The sequence below is a fragment of the Mustela lutreola genome, chromosome 6 (assembly GCF_030435805.1).
Source record: "Mustela lutreola isolate mMusLut2 chromosome 6, mMusLut2.pri, whole genome shotgun sequence".
In the NCBI taxonomy this organism is placed as follows: Eukaryota; Metazoa; Chordata; class Mammalia; order Carnivora; family Mustelidae; genus Mustela; species Mustela lutreola.
The window spans coordinates 96,418,268-96,440,794 of NC_081295.1; the positions used below are offsets into that span (position 1 = coordinate 96,418,268).

General features: G+C 38.7%; 1 protein-coding gene across 1 annotated transcript; it reads left to right on the top strand.

Moving 5' to 3' along the window:
- Nucleotides 1-4,704: 4,704 nt before the first annotated feature.
- LOC131833199 (glycine N-acyltransferase-like protein 3) lies at nucleotides 4,705-21,580 on the top strand. The gene is made up of 5 exons (XM_059176371.1): nucleotides 4,705-4,806; nucleotides 10,701-10,808; nucleotides 11,939-12,065; nucleotides 16,335-16,461; nucleotides 20,000-21,580. Exons 1-5 carry the CDS (start codon nucleotides 4,729-4,731, stop codon nucleotides 20,412-20,414), a joined length of 855 nt encoding a protein of 284 aa, XP_059032354.1. The 5' UTR covers nucleotides 4,705-4,728; the 3' UTR covers nucleotides 20,415-21,580.
- The last annotated feature ends 947 nt before the right edge of the window (nucleotides 21,581-22,527 follow it).

A 22,527-nucleotide genomic window follows, 5' to 3' on the forward strand; every position in this document is an offset into this window, starting at 1 on the left:
CCTGCTCATGCACTTTCCCTGTGTCTTGCCCTCTCTTTCAAGTAAATAAATAAAATCTTTAAAAAAATAGATGAAAATATATAAGAGGGCAATACCTCTTTGTCATTTTCTATGGTACCCCATTTACCTGGGTCTTATTCCTTTTTATTTTTTCATGAGATCTTAGCAGACAGTGGGTGTGGGGTCTAGAAAATGTCCATCTTTAAATCAAGATTAGTATTCACTGTTTTTTACACTGTAAGTCTAAATCTGAGAGAAAGGAAGGGGTGGGGTGAAAATACTCATGCTGTATGCATGAGGCTTTTCACCTGACACCATAAACTCCTCCCTATTTACAGGTGTGGGCACTTTTTTGTTTTTCTCTCCCTTCTCTTTCCACTAAGGACTAATTAGGGAAGTAGGCTTGAAGAATAAACTCACCATTTATGAAGAAGGAACCACTGACCTGATAGAAACTGACCTCTCAACACCAGGTAAGCATTCCTTCCTTAAAATAATAAATTTCAAATTATTAATTAAACTTGCAAGAAGAAATGGGAGAAATAGGGAGGAGAGATGAATTTCAGCATTATACAGGAAGGGTAAATCATAATTAGGTTTATGGGGAAAGATATTTGCTTTTTGTTTTTGTTTTTCTGTTTCAAATTTTGATTTGAGGAAAATAACCATTATGAAATATAACATCATTTGCACTGATGGGGCACAATTAGAGAAACGGATAAGAGAGGCATCTCTGAACAGAAAGTCTATCATCTGAAAAATAATTACAAGCATCAGATCACAAGAACATTAAAAAAATTCTCTCATTAGCAGATGTCCCCCATTGTACTGTAAGTGCTATGTTACCTTAAAAAGCAAGAGACCTTATATTTTATTTATTTATAATAATGGTCTTTCAAGCCAGTGTTATGCTTTCAATGATTAATGTTAATAATATATTTTAAGTGCTTGTTCTGTGCTGATGGACACTTCAGTGCCCCAAAGAATCTTGAGCTCTTCAAACTTGAATGACTATAATTAATTACATTTCTTGACAATGATTTCAGTTACTGAGTCTGTTGTTGGTAACAGTTCAGCCAGAGGAATTAAAAATCTTTACCTTCCAATTCTAGAACACATGTGAATTATAGGGCATTTATAATTTATTGATGAGATTATGATTCTCTGATCTTGTAGCTCTCAGAATTAATGGTTGTCATTACGACTTTCTAATATAAATCAAAAATCTGTAAAATATATTTTCTGCATCCATGAGAATTTCTTCATTCTGCTCTGTGTCCTTAAAACTATCTTTGTATTTCATAAGAGAAAGGTCCTCAGGAAATTCATCACTGTTTACTGAAAGAACATTGTCCACTGGTGTTCATTAACTATAGTGTCTTCCCTCTGTGAACCCATGGGAGAAATGTCTCTCTGATTTTAATGTCACCAATATTTGTCACTCAGCAAATTTGTGAATAGAAAGGTATATTGAAGCCAGATCAAGGAGGCTTTTGATTATTTAGAAGTTAGAGAATTTCATTTAGAGATAATACAAGTGAAAAGTCAAGCAAATGCTATGATAAAGAGCATAAGAATAATTTTTTTTAAGATTTATTTATTTTAGAGAGAGAGAATGAGAGTGAGTGAGAGAGCATGAGCAGGGGTAGAGGCAGAGAGAGAGGGAGAGAAGACCTCAAGCAGATTCCCCACGGAGCACAGAGCCTGCCTGACATGGGCTGGATCCCAGGACCCTGAGATCATGATCTGAGCCAAAATCAAGAGCTGATGCCCAACCCTCCGAGCCACCTGGGTGCCCCAAGAGTGTGAGAATAATTTTATGGACAAACTGAATCCCGTAACTAATCATGTTTTTTTCTCTTATGTTGGCTGCCAGGAAGCTTACAGTACAAAATGTGCTCTCACCTGCTGCAAATCCATTGCTTCTGATTGTTGGTGGTGGTTTTGTTCAGCAAGGTTACAGGGATCACCATCTGTAGGGAAAACGTAAGATTAGGTTCCTGCAAGCCTCTGGTCACAATCTTTTTATCAGAAGACCAACACAAAACCTTTCTTTTTTTTAAAATTTACTTTTAAAGATTTTATTAATTTTGTTGAGAGAGAGAGAGCACATACAGAAGCAGGGGAGGGATGGACGCAGAGGGAGAAGCAGATTCCCCGTTGAGCAGGGAACTCGATGTGGGTCATGATCCCAGGCCCTGAGGTCATGAGCTGAGCCAAAGGCAGCTACTAACCCTGCATATACCCAACATATAACCCTGTTTTATGTGTACTTCTGTTTAAAGACACATTATTTAACACTTGTTGATTTTTTATTATCATTGAACTCCCAGTCAAGAGCATTATAACCCATAATTGAAAAAAGTTTGTGTAACACATGTATATATCTTCTCAGTAAGACCCATCACAGTCTTTTTGCCATAGGAACACTAGACAGCACTTAAGTACTATGCTTGGGACAACTTTTTTTTTTTTTTTAAAGATTTTCTTTGTTTGTTTGACACAGAGAGAGAGAGAGAGACACAATGAGAGAGGGAATACAAGCAGGGGGAGCGGGAGAGGGAAAAGCAGGCTTCCCGCAGAACAGGGAGCCTGATGCAGGGCTCCATCTCAGGACTCTGGGATCATGACCGGAGCCGAAGGCATATGCTTAATGACTGAGCCACCCAGGTGCCCCTTGGGACCATTTTAAACAGTGAAATTACCAGCAGAAAGTGAACACCACAAAAGAATGTGGCACAAATACATCGTTATAAAGGGCTTGTTTAGAGTATAAGAGCTGGAAAGAGAGGTCAGCTTCTGCAGCATCCACTGACAATATTGGCTTTGGAGACTCAAATATGTCCACAAATGACTGCAAAAACACTGTCACTGTGGGTTTGGAGGGTTCTAGGTGAATCTTAGCAAGTAGGTGAATTCACAAATATGCATTCCACAAATAAAAAGGATCAATTCGTAGAACTATAGTCCATATGCTTTGTCTGCTGGCCTCACTCTTGACTCCATATTATGTTTACACTTCTGTTTTCCCTTTGCCTGAATTTTAATTCAAACTTAATTTTTCATCATATATTTTACCTACACTTATAAGTGGTTTTAGGAACTTTGAGGAAAAAACCAGGCAATAAAACAAATCACCAACAAATTCTTAGAATCCTACCATTCGTGCTAGCTACTTTGCTATGTATCAAGACATAAAAACATCTCTAGGCATCAAATGTAATAAGAGATACATGATTAGTTTCTCTATGAAATAATTCTATCTTATTTTCTCAAATACTGAATTAGAATAAATGAATGTATTTAACATGAGGATCTGCTAACACGTTAATATTTTATTTAGAGATAGCATGAGGGAGTGAAATGTCAAGCAGATACAAGTGTGAAAAGATGATGCCTACATCTCTCCTTCCTTTGCTCAACCTGAACCCTGGAAACTCGATCTTTGCAAAGCTTCTCCTATCAGCCCAGACTGTGAGTACTAGGGTCCAGGAAGCTGATTTTCTGGTGCTGCCCCTAGTATCTTTTCAGAGTCCTGGAGAGAATTACAAACACCTCAGGTGTCCCACTCAGCAGACTGCGGGCACAGGACTTGGTCACAGGAAATATGCTTCGTAGAAGTTCAGACTCATATAAACCATATGATGGAGTTGTATGGTGGATTTTAAATTATAATCAAACACTTGAGTATCTTCTAGTCACACAGAGCTGCCACATATTGAAATCAAGTAGTAGCGTCCTCTATCTGGGGAATGTGCTATATAGGAAAAAATTCACTGCAGTCTCAGAAACACCAGGTTCTCATGTCTAGCTGCTAGACACTGCTATCCTAATGTCTGTTTGTTGAGAGTAAATGGATAAACTCTAGTGCATCGTATATAGAGAAAAAAAAATTGTTTAATTCAGTCAAGACCTGATTGGAATGTGGGGGGGGGGGGGGGTTCTTAGGGACAAAAAGCAGGGGATAGGAAGTCCCCAAATCTAGAAAAAAATAACTGCCTCTGAATGGCTGAAGAGCATGCATTATATTAAGTCCCTTTTTCATTCCTTAATTTGTCTAACTAAACTGAGTCTCAGCCTTTGCTCACATCTGATTCTTTATTTTCAACCGATGTGTTTCTCTGCAAGTTTATACCTTTAAGCACCTGATGCCTGACCTACTCACATCTTCCACCTTTGCCCCACATTGTAAAAAGAAGTTTCCCTGCTTACCCTAAGATTCTTACTCTGAGCTTCCTCTTAACCATTCAGCAAGCACTTAGAATGCCCTTTTCCTCTGCCAGGCTCTGTAGGTGCTGGAATACAATAGAGCACAAAGCAGATACAGGCCCTTTCCTTCTTGTACCTCCCAGAAGACTTGATACAGACTCAATGAAAGCAAACACAAACAGATGTGAAATTACAACTGTTTCTGTGTCTCAAAGGAAGAGTTGAATGTACAGTGAGTGTGTATCATAGGAAGACTTAACCCAGAATGGATACTCACCTCTTTCCTGGATTAGATCATTAACATTCCCTACTTCCACATGCTCTCTGGTGTCCCCACCCCAGTTCCTCTCATCTTCCCTCTTCTTCCCTCATCAGAGGGAGCAATGGCATTCTGAATTGCACCCAAGGAAAACAGGACTTCAAGGATGTTCCTCGGGAGATTCAAATGTTAACAAGGAAACACTAAACACATCCCTCTGCGTTCTCATTAGGTGTGGAATTGCTAGAGTTCTGGAAAAGATGCTGGTGCTCAACTGTTCTACCAAATTACTGATCCTCGAAAAAATGTTGAAGAGTTACTTCCCTGAATCACTCAAGGTATTCTACACTTAAGAGCTCTCTTTTATTTCTTTATTTTATTTATTGTGAAATAAGGTCAGACTTGTGGCTGTTTCCCCAGTTTTTCTGATGTCAGGACTTTCCTATTAAACCTATTGAACATTGGAGTACAGATGGCCCTTACATCTGTACCTTTGGGATAAATACCCAGTAGTGCAATTGCAGGGTCATAGGGAAGCTCTATTTTTAATTTCTTGAGGAATCTCCACAAGTAGCTGCACCAACTTGCATTGCCACCAACAGTGTAAGAGGGTTCCCCTTTCTCCACATCCTCTCCAACACATGTTGTTCCTGTCTTGCTAATTTTGGCCATTCTATGTGGTCTAAGTTGGTATCTCAATGTGGTTTTAATTTGAATCTCCCTGATGGCTAGTGATGATGAACATTTTTTCATGTGTTTAATAGCCATTTGTATGTCTTCATTGGAGAAGTGTCTGTTCATATCTTCTGCCCATTTTTTTATATTATTGTCTGTCTTGTGTGTGTTGAGTTTGAGGTGTTCTTTATAGATCCTGGATGTCAACCTTTTGTCTGTACTGTCATTTGCAAATATATTCTCCCATTCCGTGGGTTACCTCTTTGTTTTTTTGATTGTTTCCTTTGCTGTGCAGATGCTTTTGATCTTGATGAAGTTCCAAAAGTTCATCTTTGCTTTTGTTTCCTTTGTCTTTGGAGACATATCTTGAAAGAAGTTGCTGTGGCTGATATGGAAGAAGTTACTGCCTATGTTCTCCTCTAGGCTTCTGAAGGATTCCTGTCTCACATTGAGATCTTTTATCCATTTTGAGTTTATCTTTGTGTATGGTGTAAGAGAATGGTTGGGTTTCATTCTTTTGCATATAGCTGTCCAGTTTTCCCAGCACCATTTATTGAAGAGACTGTGTTTTTTCCACTGTATATTTTTTCCTGTTTTGTTGAATATTAATTGACCATAGAGTTGAGGTCACTAAACTGTGGAAAGAACCAAGATGCCCTTCAACGGATGAATGGATAAGGAAGATGTGGTCCATATACACTATGGAATATTATGCTTCCATCAGAAAGGATGAATACCCAACTTTTGTAGCAACATGGACGGGCCTGGAAGAGATTATGCTGAATGAAATAAGTCAAGCAGAGAGAATCAATTATCACATGGTTTCACTTATTTGTGGAGCATAACAAATAGCATGGAGGACAAGGATAGATGGAAAGGAGAAGGGAGTTGAGGGAAATTGGAAGGGGAGGTAAACCATGAGAGACTATAGACTCTGAAAAACAATCTGAGAGTTTTGAAGGGGTAGGGGGTGGGAGTTTGTGGGCACCAGGTGGTGGGGGTATTGTAGAGGGCACGGATTGCGTGGAGCACTGGGTGTGGTACAAAAATAATGAATACTGTTATGCTGAAAAAAAAAAAAAGAAACTATTGAACAGACGGTTTCCCACTTGTCTTCTGCTGGAGACTGATTCCATGCAGCATAGATATGGCTGTGATAATTATTTTTTTGACAGTCACTCTAGATGACCTCTAGGAAAATTTAGGTGGTGCTGGACTAGATTATTTCTAGGTAAACTCAAGTTTTAAACTTTTCTTAACGGCAGAACAGTGTGGATTAAGTAGCATTGTTCATAAGAACATAACCTAGGTTCACAACGGAGCTGAGGTCCAGAATTCATAAAATTTTTCTGGCTATTTCAACATCTTTATTTATTTATGTTTTTTAATGGCTTTGTCATCATAAAGCCTCTGTTGAAGTCTTCCCAAAGTCTGTGAGGGCCTGCTGATAACTCAGAGCTACTGTGGAAAAATACATTAATCACAAATTACAAATAAATATGAGATTTAAAATATTTTAAGCACTTAGAGAAAAAAAATTCAAAGTACAAAGACATTGTCTTGAAGGGCTGCAATTCTTGACCAAGGAGATAGCTCTACGATATGGATTTTGAAATGTAAGTGGCAGTGGTAAGAGCATTTGACTGCAAATGTGATGGCTGCTAATAACCCAGAAGAGATGTGATGAATCATAATTTCTAAAGACAGAGACCAGAGACCGGTGTATTTGGCACACATCCTCGATAATCCTTATTTACACTAATCTTTAACAAAAGTTATCTAGAGCACTGTACTGGGGTGATTAAATTTAGTCATCTTGCCTTATGAATCATACTTAAACTATGTATGGTAGTGAAAATCTGAGTGATTATTTGGGAGCATATGGCTAAAAGAGTACCAAATGGACAGTCTGACTCAAAATGTCCCTTATTCGGGCACCTGGGTGGCTCAGTGGGTTAAGCCTCTGCCTTCGGCTCAGGTCATGATCTCAGGGTCCTGGGATCGAGCCCCGCATCATGCTCTCTGCTCGGTGGGGAGCCTGCTCCTCCCTCTCTCTCTCTGCCTGCCTCTCTGCCTACTTGTGACCTCTCTCTGTCAAATAGATAGATAAAATCTTTAAAAAAAAAGTCCCTTATTGAATGAATAAGGGACATCAAACAAAATGTCCCTTATTGTTTGACCCACTCTTGCCAAAGAGAAATAAAAAGGTTTTGGTGACCTTCACAGGGTCATCTAATATCATATAATCATGAAGACAAATGATGGGCTCTTACATTATAAATAGTATGTGGGTAGTACTTTGGCATACAAATAATTTCAATTTATTTTATCCTTCCAACAACTTTGTAAGATGCTTACTAACCCACTTTAGAAGTGAATAATTTAGAGTCTAAAAAGGCTAAAGCAAGTAAAAAATCAGTTGAATCCTGGTTCTATTGATTTCATAGCTACTGCTTCTCTTATAGCAACTTAACTACCAGATACCCAGGTGAGGATGTTGATTTTTCCTCTTTCTGTTTTTTTTTTTTTTTTTTTGATACCTCACATACTGCTTGGCATGTGGCTTTGCCCATATAATTACTCAATAAACTGTTGTTGGTTTGTCGCTAGCAGTGTTATGAAATAATTACTTATTAACCCTCACCTGTTCAAATCGTATTTTCAAGGACCTCTGAATTCAGATTAGTTGAGTTGATCAGAATAGTAGAGATCATTTTTTTTTATCATACCTTTAATGCTGTCTTCTTTGAACTTTATAAAACCTATTAATTCCTCTGTAATATTAATAACTCTGAATAAGCAGGTAATTACATTGTACTTTTACAGATGATATTACTAAATCCCTTTCCCTTATCTAAAGGCTAGAGTTCCGATTTAAATCCAAGCTTTCAGATTCTAAACTGCATGGTTGTGGTTTTCTGTTGTTGGCTTTTGGTTTTATTTATTTATTTATTTCAATGCTTCTCATAACACCACTTAAAGTAAGAGTTAAAGAAATGAAACACGTAGGCATAAATCAATGCCTTCCTCATATCATCTTCTCGTTAATAGCTGCTTAGCTTAGCACTCCCGATTTCTCATTTTCTGTACACAGAGTCTCTTTACCTTTGAATCTTTTTATCTTTCTTCAGTTATTGCATTGTTATATAGTGTCTGTCTTAGGTTCTCTGACCATAATTTCAAAATACCTTTTCACTTACGCTATGCCCTTTCGAGAATCAAAATGATAAAGAAAAATTTGTTTTGTTGTTCCATGCTTCCTCCATTTTTTTGGAGGCTATGGCTATGTATTTTATAAACTGCTTTTTTCTTAGTTTTTATTTAAATTGCAGTTAGTTAACATATAGTATAATATTAGTTTCAGGTGTACAATTTAGTGATTCGATGCTTCCATACGTGACCCAGTGCTCATCACAACAAGTGAACTCCTTCTTAACCCCCATCACCTATTTCACCCATCCCCCCTCCTACCTCATCTTAGTATTTCAGTGATTAAATATCCCTCTACATTTCCTTCACAAATTCCAGCTGCTCATTCTCCCAGCATCCTTACTTCCCCTAGCTACTTCCCCTCTCCTCTCAACACGCACCCTTTGAATAAATAGGTGTTAAAGAATTTGTTTCATTGTCTTCAACCAATGCCAACTCTTTTAGTTGGTTGCAAAACTCTTACTAACAAGTCATTTCTTTTCCTTTCACAAGCTGAATATCAGAAAAAATTTTTTTCCTTTTAAACTTCTCAACATTGCAATCATATTTAAGTCCATTTTTTAATAATGATGTATGGTTTCTTCATGGGAAAAAACACTTTAATAAATTTATGACTATGTATATATAAGATCAGCATCCCCAAAATTTAATAATTAAACCGGGCAACCATGACTCTTCCAGATTAATTTAGTTCTTGGATTTTCACTAAGTGTGATCCATGCCACACGTTAGTATTAGCCAGACCAAATTAAGGAAATATACATTCTATTAGAAGATTTGAGTTAGGTCCCAGATTGGGAAAGAGAAACGAGAGTTGAATAATGTTCTAGGTATTGAGGAGCATGATTTGAATCATGATGTGATATAAGAAGTAAAATGTAGTTTCTTTTTTTTTTTTTTAAAGATTTTATTTATTTATCAGAGAGAGAGAAGGGGAGAGAGCAAGCACAGGCAGACAGAATGGCAGGCAGAGGCAGAGGGAGAAGCAGGCTCCCCGCTGAGCAAGGAGCCCGACGTGGGACTCGATCCCAGGACGCTGGGATCATGACCTGAGCCGAAGGCAGCTGCTTAACCAACTGAGCCACCCAGGTGTCCCATAAAATGTAGTTTCTAATGCTCCTATAATTTAAATTGGTTTTCACTGAAGTATAACACATACTGGAAGGTGCACATAACATGATTATGCCACTCAATGAATTTTCATAGAGCAAATACTTGTATAACTTATGCTCTAATCAAGAAAGAACATTAATTCAGACACAGTTTCTCCCCAGCCCCCCAGTGCTATTTTCCAAACATTCTCTTTACCAGCTCTCCATAAGTAACCAGCATCCTGACTTCTAAAACTATAATGTGGTTTTGTCTTTTCTGAATATAATGTAAATTGAATCACATAGTATGTCTTTTTGTATCTATCTTCTTTCATTCACCATTAAGTTTCTGTTTTGTAATTTATAGTATGAATATGCCACAATTTATTCATTTTTTCCCACTGCTGATGGACACTTTGATTGTTTTCAGTTTCTATCTATGATGAAAGTGCTGCTAAGAACACTAGCCTGTAACTCACTCTTGTTGTTACCACCACAACTTCTTCTCTATAAGCACCCCTGGCATATGAAGGTTGTTTTATAGGGCAGGCATCTTTGATTCTAAGTGGAGAAAAGAAATATGCAAGGGCACAGGTCAGAATTCTAATACTCAGTATTGTTTAGTCAACAACCAGTTGATCCACTATGTCAGACTCCATGTACATAGCAATGAATAAGACATAGTTATGACCCTCAGGGAATGCTTAGAGAGCCTTCCTCTATCAAATCTGAAAGGAAGGGGGCTTTTTGGGGGGAGGGGAGTTACCCTCAATGATGTTTAATTGTAACAGGGTTGAAGGAGTAGTTGCATTAAGCAGGATATTTTTGGGAGAGTATAATAAGCTTCAAAAGCAGCTGAACATCAAAATTATCTGTGGAATTGTAAAAGATATTATGAACCCTAAGTCCATACATCAGATTCTGATTCCTTTTATAAGTATTTATTATTGACCCATGTGCCATCTAGTCAGCCTGTTGTTTTGGTATCTCTCATTGTTGTACAGTAAAATCCTAAGTTTAGGGAGAAAGTTCATAGGTTTTCCTAGTTTTTGTTTTTGTTTATTTTACCAGTTTTCATGTACAATAATGAAATAACAAGAGAAAAGTTTGTACATGTGCATGTTGTATATATGTGCATATAAAAAAATTTCCCTTCTCATGGCCACAACTATATAATACAAGAAGTGAAAACAGTAATATGCAACTGAAAGAGTTAGTAATGTGACTGGCTTGTCTTTCTGGGTTCTCTGGCTCAGGTTTATGGAGCAGTAATGAACATGAATCGTGGGAATCCCTTTCAGAAGGAGGTGGTGGTGGATTCGTGGCCAGATTTCAAAGCTGTTATCACCCGGCGACAGAAAGAGGTACAGATTGGAAAGGACAGAGAAACAAAACTAAACTAAACATAATATCTCCTGAAAACTCAAGAGTTGACATCAACTGGAAAGAAAAGATTGGGTAAAGGGGATATTATAACCATTACAGTCATATATATTAGCTTAATAAGGCACATACTTCACCATTAGTTTTTTTAAAAGATTTAATTTTTTGCATGAGAGAGAGCACAAGGGCCAGGGGGAGAAGCAGACACCGCGCTGAGCAGGGAGCCTATCATAGATCAGGATCCCAGGACCCCGATATCATGACCTGAGCCTAAGGCAGAGGTTTAACCGCTGAGCGACCCAGGTGCCCCTCACCATTAGCTTCTAATTTGACTGGCTTTGGAGTTGCAGACATGGAAAACTGCTAGATTAAATGTATTCAATAAAGTGTTTCTTTAGTGTTTCACAATCTCTAGAACCATGAAACATACATACTTATGCATACTTGTTTTTACTCTGGTTTGATGTTTTCCTGTGACCAACAACTTTGGTAATGTGGGTGAATACATAGATTGAAAAAGATGACATCTGCCCCATTTTGCAACGACAAAGAGCTCACGTCATCAAATGTGTTGCCCTTACCACATTAGGAAAGTTCTGAGAGTTCTAGTTAAATCTTGTTGGTGGTTCCATTAAGCTATACCATTTCCATTTTTTTAAAATATTTTATTTACTATGATGCCTGGGTGGCTCAGTTGGTTAAGTGGCTGCCTTCAGCTCACGTCATAATCCCAGCGTCCTGGGATGGAATCCTGCATCGGGCTCCTTGCTCAGCAGGGAGCCCTCTTCTCCCTCTGCCTCTGCTGCCACTCTGCCTGCCTGTGCTGGCTCTCTCTCTCTGACAAATAAATAAATAAATAAATAAATAAATAAATAAATAAAACTTTCCAAATACCAGAAGAATAATCAAGCAAAAGTATATCAAGCAAAATATCTGTTGCTTCCCTCACCAGAGTGTATTAGCCACATTCCTATCTAGCCATTGTTTATAGGTGGCTGATTGTGGCAGTGGGAATGATCTAAGCAAAGCTGTCAATGTACTTAAATTTATCTAGTATTTGAGTTACCTAGAGGACATATTTATGTTTTTACAATTATGTCTTCTGTCCCAGGCTGAGACAGATAACCTGGACCATTATTCTAATGCCTATGCTGTGTTCTACAAGGATGTCAGGGCTTACCAACGCCTGTTGGAAGAACACGATGTTATCAACTGGGATCAAGTTCTTCAAATACAAGGTGAGATCAAGCACAGACACTAGGCAGTCTTCTTTTTCTCATTTTTGTCATATACATCAGATAGATATGATATCCGTTTCACATATATGATAATATATATACTTAAGTGCACAAATTCATAGATATACATTTTATATAGTTACAATTTTTATACTACAGTTTTGTAAGAACACTTGTTTTACTCCTAAAGAGGCATGGTTGTTGGGGTAAGTAGGCACCATTTAAATTGGGCTGCTTTCAAGTGACATTTTCCCCCCACTGTTACTGTAATTTCACAGCATATTTTTCTTTATTCCTTTAATCATTTCCTGTTCCAGTCTTTTAAAGTAACTCTAACTTAAGTGTAAGCCAATAAGTATAGGCTGCTTCTTTCTGAAGCAGCTGATTCTGGAAAGAGATAATTACCTGATTTGCATCGGATATCCTGGCATGATTTAGTAAGATAAGTGTATATCTGAGATCCAAGGAGATAATTGCATGGTTATCAATGCTAATGGAAGAACTTTTGGCCAGGACTGAACTACATTAAGAGTTTCTAATACTGTGTATAGACAATTTCAGCTTCAGTGGGTTACTTTTCCAACTTCTCATGATGACTGGTGAGATGATACAGTCAATGAAGTTCTTGTTTTTAACTGTTGCATTGAAACTGAGTTCCTTCATCATTGTACAGGAAATCAGGGTCCCCCAGGTCAGAAATACAAAGTCTGGTCATTTTTTCCAGCAGCAAACAGCTGAAGCCCTCTCACAAGGAAGAAGCTCCTATCTACTTGCAAAGGATGACTAAGGCATATCATTACCTAAAGACTTGGGGTGTTTTATAACATCCCTTTGGAAATGCTCTCAAAGGCGTTATAGTGAAAGTTCTGAACAGTCTCTGACTTTTACAATTTTACCCCAGTTATGCTGATGAGACGTGAGACAGATTCTACCACTCACTTACCCAAACTAGCAAAATTTTCTCACCATTATTACTCGAGTGTGGATATAAGTGGATCTCTTCCTTGGTATGAAAAATCACAGCAATGATTGGACAGGCTGTGGTACCAGAGGACCCACTCTCCTCAAAGCACCTGCAGCCACCATTAGGATGAGAACATCCTTGCAATTGCCAGTATTTTTTTCCCCTAGCAGGCTGAGTTGTTAGTCATGAATCAGTCTTAGTCATCTACATTGACACATCATCCTCCCTGAAGTTAGGTGGGGACAGATGCGAGTTAATAGTGCCTAAAATAGTGGTAAAGGCCCCTCTTTTAGCTTGTAACCAGTGTAGGCATTATCTCTGGCTTCTGATGTGGCCTTTTACCTAAACGCTTTGGTGGTAAAAATTATAATTTCCTTGGAATACAGAATAGCTTTTAAGAAGTCATCAGTATCTTTATTCATTTTAACCTAAGCACCTAAGGGCTCTTCCCATAACATCCCCAAATCATGAATGACTCCAAAAGCCAACTACTACCGTAGAAAAGGCCAGTCTTTCATCCTGCACCCCGAGTTACTGGTGGGGCTGCCTAGAAAGCCTACAAAAATTAGGCAATGGAGGGATGCCTGGGTCGCTCAGTCAGCTAAGCCGCTGCCTTCGCCTCAGGTCATGATCCTGGGGTCGTGGGATCAAGCCCCACATGAGGTTCCCTGCTCAGTGGGAAGTCTGCTTCTCCCTCTCCCTCTGTTACTCCCCCTGCTTATGCTCTCTGTCTGTCAAATAAATAAATAAAATCTTTTAAAAATATTTGGCAATGGAGCTACTTCAATGCTGGGTGTTCAGAACAACGGTGCATTGTACACGGGGAAGCCTTTGTCATTTTTAACCTAAGAGCTGTCCATAAACAAGGTTAAATCAGGGTTCACCCACAGGAAGAGCCAAACTCTTTGTGTTGGCCATGAGAGGACAGGGAATGAAAAAAGCATACAGCCATCCAGATGGGCCAAACTCTTTTGTTCACTATTGGTTGCATGGATATGTGAAAGCTTGTTGACATGAAAACTAACCTAAAAGTTCCAGAATCTGGCTTGCTGGTACTGTGGTCCCATGAACTATGGTCCAATAAATGGTCTGAGTTCTGTCTTATCAAATTAGCAATGCCTCCCTTTCTAAGGAGGTGAGGTGAACAAAGGTAGGACAATAATAGTGAAGGTTCCCGATGTGAGCAAGGAGAAAATCATTTGTTAAAATGGTAATCGGTGTCAGGGACAGAAGGACATGGTCTACAAACCATGGAGAGATCATCCACAAAATCCAAACTACAGAGATTCTACCCAGCAAACTGGATTCTTTAACAAATAAATGGAAAGAATATTTAAAGGATATGAAGGAGGGATAGGCATGTAAAGAAAAGCTGCGGATTAAAAGATCCACCAGACAAAAAGTGAACAAAATCTAACTATGATGTTTAAAGCTCACCCTTGCATCATAAAACTTAAAACAGGGTTGTGATTGTCATTGGAAGGGGAGGTGAATCATGAGAGACTATGGACTCTGAAAAGCAATCTGAGGGTTTTGAAGTGGCGGGGGGGTGGGAGGTCTGGGTACCAGGTGGTGGGTATTATAGAGGGCACAGATTGCATAGAGCACTGGGTGTGGTGAAAAAATAATGATACTGTTATGCTGAAAACAAATAAATTTAATTAAAAAAAGATAATAGTGGCTATTTTTAGTGGAGAGTGAGAGAATTGTGTTTAGGAGAATGGTAAATAGAAGGTGGTTAGTGAATTTCTTTTTTATGGCTTTAGTAGTAGATAAAATATGTAATAATGAAGTTACACATTTGGTTTTTTTAAGATTTTATTTATTTATTGGACACACAGAGAGAGCACACACGTAGGCAGAGCAGCAGACAGAGGGAGAGGGAGAAGCAGGCTCCCCATTAGACTGAAAGCCTGATGCAGGGCTTGATCCCAGGACCCTGACATCATGACTTGAGCTGAAGGTAGATACTTAACTGACTGAGCCACCCAGTTGCCTCAGTTATATATTTGTTTTATGCAGTTTTACTCTATTATATCTTATGATTTTAATAATTTTTTATTTTTTATAAACATATATTTTTATCCCCATGGGTATATATCTTATGATTTTAAAAGTTTTTCAAGGGCTACCTGGGTGGCTTATTAGCTAAACGTCTGCCTTCGGCTCAGGTCATGATCTCTAAGTCCTGGGATCAAGGCCCACATCAGGCTCCCTGCTCAGCGGGGAGTCTGCTTTTCTCTCTCTATCTGCCCCTCTGCATGGTTGTGCTCTCTTGAACGATGTTTTTCTGAGAGTCTCTTGAATTACTTCGATGTAATTCGGGTTTATAATGTTGGATTCTAGCCACAACTTCTGTAATTTCTAATAGTGTTAACTTGAAGAAACTACTTGGTTTTTCTAGACTTAACTCCCTGAGAAAGTAGCCAGTGCTCGGATTTCAGACTCTATTCAACATGATCTCCTATTCGTGTATTCATGTATTCTTCAACCGGAAGTGACTTACTGGAAGGAGGAAACAAGCTTTTAGACATGGATGGAAGTGGGAAACTCAATTTCCAGAGGATTCAATTAATCAGGACCCCTAGAAAGGATAGAGCTGATAGGATTTTGGAGAAATAGAGCAAGTCAGTTCTAAGTAAACAGAAGCTAACATGCCATGTGATGAGCTCTATCAGAGACTGTACCATTCTTGGGTCTCATGCTGGTGCAGTGCCCAGCACAGGGTTTTACATACAAGTACTGAATGAAGATTTATAGATAACATCGTATAGCTGTGATAAATGAATAGGATCCAAGTGAGTCATGTTTAGGATAAATCTCACCAATGCTAAATTTATACCTTGATATTTCTGCAATGGGCATCTAGGCAAGAGGCTAGAAGACTCTTTAAGTCAGAATGCCATGCCAACTAAATGTGAGTTCTCTTATGCTTCTAGCTGAATGGTAGATTGTAGACTTTGAGAGCTATATAATTTATCTTACCTTAAGGAGTTTAGGAGTCGTCTAATAAGTCAGAAGTCAAAAAAGTCCCCCCAGACAATTCCACATTCCTAAGGGATATTCCCATCAGAAATGTTCATGGAAGATCATGATTGTGAAAAACAACACGATGGGGATCTAGAAATCCCATACAATGTTTGAGAATCAGGCCAGGAATCGCTGCAATAATTCATATATAGCTCTACAGGGGTTAGGATGATACGAGGTAGCAAACTGAGTGCGTAGTACAAAATACTGCGAAAAGTTTCCTTCCTGTGTTTTCAGATAAAATACCGTTTTTCATTATGTCTCTCCATATACAGGGCTGCAGAGTGAGTTACATGATGTTTCCAAAGCTGTTGCCAACTCAAAGCAGTTAGGTGTAAAGTTAACTTCCTTCAAGGCTGCTCAATTTTTCCCTCATCCACTTCTGCCGGACACCATTTTTCTGTACGTAGACTGAGTTCCTGCATGTGGGACGGGACTTCCTGTACAGAAGTACAAAGAGGAGCACCTGAAACACTGACTATTACTAAGGGATATTTGGGTCCCTTTGAGTAAGGCCACAGAATCCAGATACGTCTGTGTGTCATGAGTCCATGGGTCTGTGTGTGTGTATTTATTTTTCTGCTGTGCTTGACTGCTCCTAATTTCTTGCAAAATCAAATCCGTGTCTTTGTGCATAGTGATAAGTGAACTCAGGAGTCCTGTATTTTCACAGGAAAATCATTCCTTGGTATACTCCTCCTCCAAATAATTCAAAATAACCTCTCTTTGAGCCAAAAAGTGTTTTTTGCATGTTTTAGGGAAGTGGGTAAATGACTGATTTTATAGAGAGCTCTTATTTGTGGGGCACTGAATATTTTAAATACATTACCTCTTGAATCATTTTCACAACCCTACAAAGTACTGTATAATTACCTTTTTGAACAAAGTTGAAGTAACACATAGGAGAAAATTGTAGAGCTAAGAAATAATTCCTAACTCTGACTCAAGAATCCAATCTTCAGAAGACTTGCTAGTGTAACCTGCATTCTTCTTAACGGGAGAGCCCCTGCTCTGACATTTGCTAGTTACCTTCCTTTCTGCTTAATCTTTCTGAGCCTTGATCAATTTCTTTTTGGGGGAAATTAACCTATAATATCTTCCTTACACATGTTTTGTAAACAAATGAAACATGGTATTTGAAAAGTACCTACCTCAATGAATGTTAATTTTTCTTCTAGGGAATATGTTGTAGGAATTTTTGAGCAAAAGAAGACTAAAGCTAAAGAAGAATGGGCACTATAAGTCACATAAAGCAATTGGACTTTATTTTTATTTCATTTCATTTTTATCAGTTATTACAATTTTCAAGGACATACAAAGGCCGAGTGAGAGACTACAATAAGGAAAATCTCATCAATATATGGCTAATCTTGTTTCATCCATACCCCATTACTAACTAGTTTGAAGGAAATATCCCAGATATTATCCCATTATACTTAAGTATCTTGACATATATTAATAAAAGATAAAGATTCTTAAAAAAACAAACAAACAAACAACAACACACTATACTAATATCACTCCTGTACAGAGGTTTCCAGGACCACCCACAAGCTCATTGATTGGCTAGAAGATCCCACAGAACTCAGCAGAGACAGGCTACAAAGCAAAATCAGCAGAGGAAAAAGGTGCATTGGCAAAATCCAGAGAAAACCAGGCACAAGCCTCCCAGAACCCTCCCCAATGGAGTCACACAGGGCATACTTAAAGCAATAAGTTGTGACTACACATATAGGATTTTCTTTTATTGGAGGCATACTTTGCCTAGCACATAACAATTTTCTAGACTCCCAGAGGGAGAGCAGGTGTTCCGCATAAACCACACTGATTGCACAAACAGGTAGTCACGGTAAGTGCCAACTCCTATCAGTTCTGGGAACAGCAGGACTCCTGCAGAAATCCAAACTGCCAGCTACCATCCAAGGGCCAAGCTGGCAAGCAGGCTTCTGTAAAGATAGAGGCCTCAAGCTTGCTAGGTCAACTCTGTGCTATTTTAAAATTTGGTTAATAGTTAGTAATTACATTTCCCAAATTAATACAGTATTTTAAGTTTATTTTGAATAAGCACCTAAATAAAGTTCATACATTGCAATTGGTTAATATCTCTCTTACGTACAAGCTCCCCTTTCATATTTTTTATTTCTTCCATTACTTTTTGTTGAAGAAATCAGGCTATGTGTTTCGCCATCTTACTGTCACATCCCTGAGATGCTATTTAAAATTCTTTTCTAGCCCTAGTCAGGTCTTTTAAAATCAGATCTTGCTTTGAATTGCCCCCTTCTGCATAGGAAGATACTGTCTTTAACACCTAAGCAGTACCCGAATTTGTATATGCATTATTTTGGATATCCTGCCCTTCAGATATAAGGTCACAGTCACTAACTACTTCTGAAACAGTGCCTTAGCAATGTTTTTATTTGCAGTGTCTGTTTTTTCTTTCTTTCTTCTTCCTTCTTTTTGTTTTTTTGTAGATTTTTATTTATTTATTTGACAGAGAGAGAGATCACAAGTAGGCAGAGAGGGGAAAGCAGGCTTCCCACTGAACAGAGAACCTGATGCCACCCAGTTAACCCTGCAGTGACATTTCTGCATGAGGCTTCTTTGCCTCAGGATTTTCAGTCTTTGTTCATTTTCAAAAATAAGAAATTCTATCAAGACCATGATTGCTTGCATTTTTTTTTAAACCCTCCTTAGTGGTTAGATTATTGTCCCAGTGCCAGAGCCTGCAGTATGCCTAGAAAGTCAGCTAATTGTATAACCATTAATAAAAAGAAAACACAAAGTGTACCTTATAATGATCGTAACACGACTGGCATTAGCTGATATGGGGGATGGTCTTATGATACTGATCATTTCAAGAATGAAAGCAAATTCTAGGGGCACCTGGGTGGCTCAGTGGGTTAATCCTCTGCCTTCAGCTCAGGTCATGACCTCAGGGTCCGAGAATTGAGCCCCCCATTGGGCTCTCTGCTCAGCAGGGAGCCTCCTTCCCCCTCTCTCTCTGCCTCCCTATCTGCCTACTTTGATCTCTCTACCAAATAAATAAATAAATAACTCTTAAAAAAAATAAATGAAAGCAAATTCTGAAGCAAAACCAGCACCATAGGCTTTCAACTAAGTAATCCCTCTCAGTTCTTAGATATTGCAACAATTCCTATCCTTCCTTTATCTCAATACCATGAGCTTTTAGAACTTTTTCCAGACCTTTTAGGGGAAGGTCTAGAAGGACTGACATTTCTTTTATTTAAAAATTTTTTTTTAAGTTTTTATTAATTTATTTAACAGAGAAAGATCACAAAGTAGGCAGAGAGGCAGGCAGAGAGAGAGGCGGAAGCAGACTCCCTGCTGAGCAGAGAGCCTGATGCGGAGCTCGATCCCAGGACCCTGAGATCATGACCACAGCCAAAGGTAGAGCCTTTAACCCACTGAGCCACCCAGGTGCCCAGGACTGGCATTTCTTGAGCATCTATACATGCTTAGAATGTTAAGCAATCTATGCTTTTTCCCAGGCCATGGATGCATAAAGATACAGTTCTAGTCTAATACTTTCTTTTTTTAAAACCAAGGAAAATATTAGGGGCCCAAGAATGTGGACTTGTTCAAGGCTTCAGAGAGGGTATCAACAAGTTTGAGAACTGTTTTACAGAAAAATGAAATACTTGCCCTAATCTATATGAAGGTGAAAAGAAATGGGCATAAAATGAGAAGGAAAGACTTTAATTTCTTATAATGAGGATTTTCTTCCATCAGAAATGTAACCCTGAAAGATGTTCATAAGTGGGAAGAGATGGATAGATTCCAATTCATTGAAAATATTTTGGTATTGGCTAAATACACCTCTGGAATTGTTTCTTAGTTTGAATCAGTACAAGAAGAAAAGTAGCTGGTTGTAGTCCTAGGACCCTGCATTCACATTTCTTCTCGTGTTGTTTCCTTCTAGAAAGGGCTCTGCCCCACGACTAACTTACCTGAATGTTGCTGATGCTGATCTACTCAACCGGACTTGGTCTAGGGGCGGCAATGAACAGTGTCTCCGGTATATCAGAAAACTCATCTCTTGCTTCCCCAGTGTATGTGTCCGGGATGACAAGGGAAACCCGGTCTCTTGGTCTCTTACAGACCAGTTTGCCACCATGTGCCATGGCTATACCCTGCCAGAGCATCGCAGGAAAGGTTACAGCCAGCTGGTGTTCCTCACACTGGCCAGGAAGTTGCAAAGCCTGGGATTCCCCTGTCAGGGCAACGTCCTAGATGACAACACAGCATTTATACGCCTCCTGAAGAATCTCCACGTTGAGTTCTTGCCCTGTAACTATCATAGGCTTATTCTTACCCCTGCAGCTTTCTCTGGCTAAGTTTACCTCTAGCCCATTGGAACTCCAGGAATTTCTTCCTTTCCTTGAACATACGTACACTCCTTAGCTGGCAATGAAGGGAATGTTCCAACTGGAATCAGAAGAATTGAAAAGCGCCTGGAGAAGAAATGCATCAGCCTGAGAAGCCTGCCTTCTACCTGCATCAGGGTTCTACAGGAAATAACCGGGGGTCAGAGACAGCAATGGCTGAGAGGAGGATGATTATCTTCCTTCGGGATGTACTGCAGGAAAAAGGTTCTAAAGCCAGCAGTTCTCAGCCCAGTTATAGAAATGACTGCATGAGAACAGTGACTTAACACAGGAGCATGTGCCTATGGCTTCCTTATTGCTGCCTAGGTTTCTGCTCTGGGTGGTCACAGCCACATCAGTTCCCCACTACCGTAAATAACACACCCCAGCCTGCTGCGATGTCTCTCTAAACTCTTCCTACCACTTCTGATCCAGCTTCTCTGTAGAATACCCTGCTATTTCCCCTTTAATGACTGGTTTTCCACTTCTGCTCACAACTCAAGCCTATCGCCTTCCCTGGGGAATGTTCCAATGCAGTGGTTCTCACATTTTCATGCACTTCTAAATTACCTTGGAGGGCAGATTGCAACACAGACCGTGGAGCCTCTTTCCCTACAACCCCTGATTCAGTAAGTCTGAGGTAGGGCCTGAGAATTGGCATTTCTAAAAAGTACCTACTGCTCAGTGGTCATGGATGGAAGAAAGAAGATACAGGCATTTTAAATGCTAGAAACAGATGGTGTCAGCATAGGACTGAACCTTACCTATCACCTATTTCCAGCTTCCTTGTCTATAATCTGCTTTCTCATAAGAATTTAAGGTACATCTATAGGTGTGAATGTGGGTATACAGATGCACACATAAACGTACTCTCATAGATTCATTAATACATATATACATTTTTTTCATATTTTATATATGCATATGTATAAACTCAGAATTCTGATAAGATAATAAACTTTAATTTATTGCATATGAAAAATTGAAGGCTCAGGGAAAATAAATGACTTTTTAAAGATAATACAACTGCTGTTAGACATTGAACCAGTATGCTGTCATTTTGATTTCAATCTATTTTTTTGGTTACTAAATCATGTATCTTTTCTGTAAAGGAAATTAAATGCCTAAATAATTAAATAAATATCATCAGCCTTTTATCCTGAAGTTCGTTTTTTTTTTTTTTTTAATTTGGGTTTCAATTTCTTTTGTGTATATCTATCTTTCAAGGATTGCAAAGGAAGAAATATGCATCACCAGCTAACTGTGTCCTTCCATTTACAACAAAAGCAGGCACAGACTGAATGGTCAGATTGGTCTAGTTTGTATAAAGTGGACTTACACATAGAGAAAATATTGTTTTCTTATCCCAACAGAGGCCATAAAATCCCAACTACAAAGATAAAGGAAGATCCAACTTTAGGTGTTTATTCTGAGAGAAGTAAACACACTGACCGAGAGAATCATTTTAATAAAAAAAAGAAGACTCCTTGGGAGTGAGTATATGCTTAGGTCATCCTGACTACTGGTTACCTGGACCTTATGCTTGGCTTCAGAGGGAAGAACACCAAGTAATCGGAGTCTATAAAGCTCTTGGGAAAATATGGTCTAATTTCTGCTCCAGGGATGCTCATTATCTTTAATGTTGATTCAACATGATTATTGCTGCCTGGTATATGGCAATAATATTATAGCCTTACTTTATTCTTAATAATAACGTGCCTCTAATTTATCTAACATTCAACTATGTGCTGATCATTGTGCTGAAGAGTAGATATGTATAACTTAATCCTTGTGAAAAATAGGAATTATCTTATGATGGGAATTCTGGCTGGGAGATGTCATGACTCATCAAAACTCATGCAGGCTCCAAGTGGCCACGTGACAGTCAGAACCAGGTTTTGTCAAATTCTGAAGCCAGTACTGTTATTCATTATGCTAAATGGCTTCTGAAGCAACTGGAAACTCTTTGGGGCTGATTATCCCTTTAATTCTTTGCTTTCTGGATTTTTCACCACCTCCACCCCTACTCCACAGTGGGCTGCACATTTTGGAAGTGATTTTTTTTTCCCTATCAAATTTCACT

Coding starts and splice junctions, on each gene's coding strand:
- LOC131833199 (XM_059176371.1), top strand. CDS start 4,729: ATGCTGGTGCTCAACTGTTCTACCAAATTACTGATCCTCGAAAAAATG. Junction 4,807..10,700: donor ACTTCCCTGAATCACTCAAG/GTATTCTACACT, acceptor TCTCTGGCTCAG/GTTTATGGAGCAGTAATGAA. Junction 16,462..19,999: donor CTGCCGGACACCATTTTTCT/GTACGTAGACTG, acceptor GTTTCCTTCTAG/AAAGGGCTCTGCCCCACGAC.